The sequence below is a fragment of the Hydra vulgaris genome, chromosome 03 (assembly GCF_038396675.1).
Source record: "Hydra vulgaris chromosome 03, alternate assembly HydraT2T_AEP".
Taxonomy (NCBI): domain Eukaryota; kingdom Metazoa; phylum Cnidaria; class Hydrozoa; order Anthoathecata; family Hydridae; genus Hydra; species Hydra vulgaris.
In genome coordinates this window covers 61,723,004-61,729,655 of record NC_088922.1, presented here as the reverse complement: position 1 = coordinate 61,729,655, position 6,652 = coordinate 61,723,004, and the positions used below count along the sequence as shown (strand labels likewise).

General features: G+C 30.9%; 1 protein-coding gene across 1 annotated transcript; it reads right to left on the bottom strand.

The window, feature by feature from the left end:
* Positions 1-3,482: 3,482 nt before the first annotated feature.
* On the bottom strand, positions 3,483-4,556 carry LOC136078815 (zinc finger MYM-type protein 1-like). The gene has a single exon (XM_065794628.1). It carries the CDS (start codon positions 4,554-4,556, stop codon positions 3,483-3,485), a length of 1,074 nt encoding a protein of 357 aa, XP_065650700.1.
* Positions 4,557-6,652: the final 2,096 nt, after the last annotated feature.

Sequence of the window (6,652 nt, the reverse complement as noted above, 5' to 3'; positions counted from 1 at the left end):
AATAAGAAAATACTCGAAAATAACTTTTTATTCCATACCATTTATGGCAGTAAAAAGTAGTAAAAATGTAAAACATATGAATTAATTAAAAGTGTGCGGCATTCCTTACAAGTGATTAAAAAAAACTAAAACCTTAGCACTCTTGTGTGTTTAATACAAGCGGGTCAGACGTTTAGTAAAATTCTAAAAATTTTCCCACCCAATCAAAGCTCATCAAGACAATCAGGTTCTTAAAATTATTGACCTAAAAAATAATCATTTTTGTAATTCTCAATTTGTCAAAAATGAGCTTTTGGTTTATTCCACACCTTTTACAAGCGTGTTAAATTATATTTTAATTATAATAAAAACGCTCTTAAAAAATGTGCATTTGATTACGATCCACACTAAAACTAAATTGATTTATGCAGGTTCTGTAAAACAAAAAAATCCAACCCACCCTTTTATTAAGATCCAACATTTATTATATCTGAACTAAAATTCGCACACTCTCTTGCATTTAGCACGCAAGACTACTATTAAATCAATTTTTTTTTTTTTTAGAATTAGTTTTTTTTATTAAAGCAGACTTTAAGTTGCATAAAGCTGCACATGATAAAATAATATCGTTCATATGATGAAACATTGAAATAGGTAATACAGTTTTTAAGATTCGAAAAGTTTTCATTCTGTTTATGTCTCTTTCTATGTGGATTCTTAAATTAGCAACATCAGTAGTCTTCTTACATTCACTAGCAGTTATTCAATTCTTTAGATAGAAAAATTGTGTTTAACAGTACGCTCCAATATTTAACTGTTAATATTAGGGCATATAAACCAATGGAACCGAAGGAGGGTCCTTATTTACCAAAAAAGTATATTCCCATTGGCTTTTTTAATGAAATGCCTCAAGGGATGAGAGTGCAAGATTCTATAATAAGCAAATTATATGGAAGCAATCCATTTGAAGCCGTAGCAGCAAATGATCAAGATAGAAAAAAGAAAATATTATCATCCAAAAGGAAAAAACGGTTGGTCTTAGCGAAGTACTCACCCTATAAATAATGGCAGAACAACCATTGAACATCGTCGAGCCTTCCGATATAGATTTTACTATAGGAGACAACGGGTATGAGTATAGTAAAGGACATTATCACGAATTTACAATTCAAAAAACATTATATTGTGGTATTAACTTAACAGCAGATACTGTTAATAAGATATATTATTTTCCTTGGGAATATCCAAATTTATGGTCTGACCCTGAACAATATCACCCTTGTGTTACTGATATATTTTATACAGACATGGGTTGCTCTATAAGAATGAATGATGTTAGAGTTGAAAATCAACTTAAAACAACACAAACATCTTCTATACCTTTAGAAGTGTCAAATATAGGAATACGTTTAATTAATACGGAACACGATCAAACAGTTACTGATAGAATGTAACCATTAGCTAAACCTTCAGATTGGCAAATAATAAAAGATTTGAAAACAAATTTAACAACTAAAATAACTAAACCTTTGCCAACAATAGATTTATTAGAAAACTCTTTATTTTTTGATGATGCTACTGGTAAACCTGTAAATGTAAGATTTGCAAGTTCTGTTAATACAAAGATTTCAAGAAAAAAATAACTGTGCCGAAAAAACAATGTTTGAATTGTCTTGGACAATATCGGTTTAAGAAAACCATTAAGCTACTATTAAATAACCCTGAAATTAGTGTTGCTTTAACACTTAATGATGCTATAAATAAAACTAGTGATACTAGAGGTGCTGTTTCATTTATAGCAAAATTTGATGCTACTGCACCAAATTTAGAAAAGCTCGGTTTTGTTACAAAAAACTATAACGTTATAAATACTTACAGAGGTGTGATTATTTTTATGGACATGTTACAACACCTCATTATGGTCTAGGAAACTTATCAGCTAGAGCAATGGTAGCAGATCCGACACATGCAGATATACAATTACCGGTAATAAACTCAGAGTACAAGGAAATGATATTAGAAAGTAAGTGGCTGGTAGAAATTGTCATGTATATGCCCCATACTATCGTTATACATCAGAGAACTTACCAACAGACTATAAAAACAATTATTTACCAACGACTACACCTTTCACTGTATGTTTCGATCCAGCTTATTTGGGAGGAGAGGTTATGTCAACATTTATTAGATTTAAATTACATTTATCCCATACTATAAGAACTTATGGTAAAGAGTGGTTTTATGATACTGCTAATGTATCACCCATACAAGCTAATTTTACTAAAACTAATCCAGTGCAATGTCAGTTTTCAAAAGATTGTACTTATTCTACTGTAAATATGTTTAATCCTTTTAGTAAGAAAGGAGGAACTATTTCATTTTTAAACAGCTATCAAAAATTATATTATCCCGCGTTTTCTACTATATTTTTGGGAGAAGCGCCCGCTAATAACGAGGAAGAACCATTGAAAAACAAATATAAGTTGTAAATTATTTATTTAGATATATACATAATTGCTATATTTGTCTAATATATTGTCTTGAATATCTGTTACAGATGGCTTCACTAAATGTAATAAATATAATAGTTCTAATCCACATGTAGATATTTCAGCAAGTTCTGATTCTGTGTATATATTTAATATAAGGTTTCCAAAAAATAAAATTAAGCAACGATTTTCAAACGCTTTATACTCTTGCGGGTGCCATTTAAGAATATCAAACTTTGAATCTGAATTCATAGTTATCAAGGTTGGGTGTGCGTCTATAGCCATGGCTATATCTTTATATTTGAAATCAGTTGTTAACGTACTAGATCCTTCAAGGAGCTGCTTCATTATTTGAATTACCCCTAAATGCTCAAATACCATCTCATCGCATCTATAGGCTAAAGAATTACTTAGAGATTGTAACATAAAAGAAGAAGGCGAAGGACCAGTTGGACAGATAAAATAACCTACTTTGTGAGGTAGATACATGAAATATAGTAAATTAGCAAAAAATGATAGAATAAGACCTTTTTTTTCCGATTTAAATTAAATAAGAAAGAACTAAGTAATTGCCAAAGCCTATAAACAGACATTTTCACACTCTTTCACTCTCTCTGATAATACGTCCTTATGTCTCATTATAAGATAGTTCTGTCTAAAAATAGTTTTCTTCATTTGTTCCATAGAACGTACATCAACCGAATACTCTAACTCGCGTAATAATGGGTCAGACTTTAGCATGTTATCATAATGTCTACCGTTTATAATACAATTCGTTTTCATATAACTACCAGTGGCGGATTTACCATATGCGAGGTTATAGGCAAGTTTTCTATTATATTAGTTGAGTTTTTAATTCTTGTGTTCTATTGTGTTTTGGATATTTATTAGAACGTAACGAAGCAAAAAACGCACATAGGTTTTAAATGTACATTAAGTATTTTTTTTATATTTGATGAAGATGCACTAATAAGACTACTCAAAATGCGATACCATTTATGTTTTTCGCAGATTTTAGGGATTCTGCATAACTTTACTTACTTTGTTATCTTCAAACAATAAATCATGCCAAATTGTAAGTGAAAGTATAAACTGATATGAGAATATCTCATTTGCAAGACCGTTAGCTTCAGAAACAGCAACTCCAATGGAACTTGAATCTGCAACTTTGTATAAAGCTTCTATAATTTGAACCAAATTATCTTTTACAACTTTTATACTATTTATACGGCTTTCCCAACGCGTATCTGATAATGATTTAACAGTCATTTTACAAACACTTTGCAGTATGTCCCATCGAACGGTTGATGCAGCAAAAAATGTAAAAATTCGTTGAGCAGTACCAAAAAAGTTAATTGTAATTGATACTGATTTCGCAACATCACATACCATTAGATTAAATATGTGGTTAGCACATGGAACGTAAAGAACTCTTGGATTTTTTTCTTTGATTAAAGCTTGAACCCCTTTGTATTGGCCTCGCATGTGAGCACCATTATCATACGATTGCTCGCGACAATTCATTAGATCCAAATTATACTCAGATAATAAATTTAAAAAAGTTTCAACTAAACCTGAACCAGTGCTATCAGTTATGTGAAAAAAACCACAAAAAAATTCTTCAATTTGTACTTCTTCTTGATTAATTTTAACGCATCTCAAAAGAATTAAAAGCTGTTCCTTATGACATACATCAGGAGTGCAATCCATGATAACAGAAAAATATTTTGATGACTGTACAGAAGATACGATAGTTTCAGTATTTTTCTCGATATAATTCCAAAATATTTCATTCTCCACATCTTTTCCAAGATAAGTGTCAAAGCATTCTTTATTTTTTATTCGTTTGAGATGCTCTAACATAACTGGATCAAATTTTGCAATAAGTTCTACTTGTGCCAAGAAGTTTCCATTATTAGGCTGATAAAGTTGCTCACGGTGTCCACGAAAAGGTAATGATCTTTCTGCTAACATTAGCACTATAGCAAAAAGACGTTCAAGTACCAAGCGCCAATGTTTCTTCTCATTTTTTATCATTCTCTGCAAATTTTGATCAATTGTTGCATTTGATTTTAAATTAACTGACATATTTATCCATTTTTGCATACAGCTAATGTGATCCTGAGATTTATCATGTTGTTTTAAGCTAGAACCTATATTTTTCCAATCTGAACAACCTTCAGTCGACGATAAACATATTTTTCGGGTAGGAAAAATTTTGCAACAAAAGTAAAATACCGAATTATTTTGTATAGAATACACTAGCCAGCTTCTAGAAACTTCCTAACCGTTAGCAAGAACTCTCGTGTAGAAACTAGTATTAAATCTGCGACCCGATTTATCGGCTTTAAAATTTATTTGTTTAACCTGAGTCGGTCTTTTTTTAACAATATCGACTCTTTCTCGTTCATTAAACGAAATAGGCCATAACGCCGGGTCGTCGGAAACAATAACCACAACAGTTATGTCTTGTTGTGCTTCATGCAATTGAGGATTCGAAGCTAAAACAAAATCATTATAAACTAACGAAGACTCTTGAGACAAATTCATTTCAAAATCTTTTTCATGGGTGTCCGGTAATAGGACAGCAGAAACTTCAGAATTTGAAACATCAAAAGATAAAGACGCTAAAGATGTTTCAGACTGGTCTGATAAAATATCTACCAATTTTTCTGAAACATCTTGCAAAGTACTAGCACCTGCATCAAAAGTTGTGTTAGTACCTGATGATATATTAAAAAAACTTGTCACTGGTTTAATTTTCTTTAACATATCTGTGTGTTTTTTCTAATTTCTTTTTTTTCGGCACCCGAAGCCCATTTTCTTCCAGTGTCTCAATCACGATGAGGATTTTTAGTTAAATAACGATGAATATAAATTTAAACTTTTTCAAAAGTTTGATATTTATTTATAAATATATAATATAATTTATATAATATTAATATAAAAGCAAATAATCAGAAGAATAGCCAAGGAAAGAGCAGAAGTCGTCAATATAAAATGTATAATCAGAAGAATAACCAGGAGAAAAGCAAAAATCGTCAATATTAAAATCGCATAAATTACTAAGAACACCAAAAAAGAACGTCTGAACTATAAGAATTATAATTTAGAAGTGAAATGGAAAACAAATAATCTCTATTTTTACATTATTCATTACTTACATTATACCAAAAAATTGTAACTCGCACACAATCATAACACAACATTTTTTATACCAACAACAATCATACTATAGCTATAGCAATATAACAAACTATAACAAACGAGATACTAAAAACAAAATTGTTGTCAGGAATAATATTCTCCAACTTTAGACTTCACCAACTCACCAAGGATATTCCCAGGGAGGGGGCAGCCCTGCTTATGGGACTATTGTCAATAACTGTTAGCAAATGTAGCCATACTTCATCGAATCCACAATGGATAAAACACCTATACATGGAATAAACACTGATCTATGACTCAAAGAGAAACCGCTACAACAAATACTCGGAACCAGCATAACATCCCATCACTGCTCAGATTATGTCTTGTGCAACAGTAAAAATATAAAGACAATATTATATAAAATAAATAAACAAACACAAAGTCATTCAGTTAGGAGGATGGAAAAACAGAAAAAGCCTTTGAGACGTGTAGGTGTATATGGGCAAAGATATATTTGTCACAGTCATTGTCAATGTAAATGAGATTAGAAACCGCTTACTCTTTCATATGGTTGCCAGGCATTATGTATAACGCAAAAAAAAATTGCTACATACATAATAATAGATGTATATGTAAAGTTGAATATTTTATAAAAATACTGTTTATAAAAATACTGTACGCATACATTATATTGAATTTTAATAAATGAGTTTTGTTGTTTATATTTATTGTACTAAGAAAATTTTTTTATATTACTTGTACTAAGAAAAAAAAATGCGAGGCCACCTGAGCGCGAGGCCACCGGCAAATGCCTGCTTTGCCTGTGCTTAAAACCGCCGCTGATAACTACCATAATTTAATTTTTTATTATGTCTATTACTTACAACTGTTGTTTGTGTTTCTATTGTATCGTCTTCGTCCAAATCAAATGATACGTGGGCATTTAGATAATTAAACAATATTCGACACGTATTTAATTGCGTTGGCGTAGTAACCACGGAAAGTAATGTGCTTAACTTTAACTCTGCCTTTAC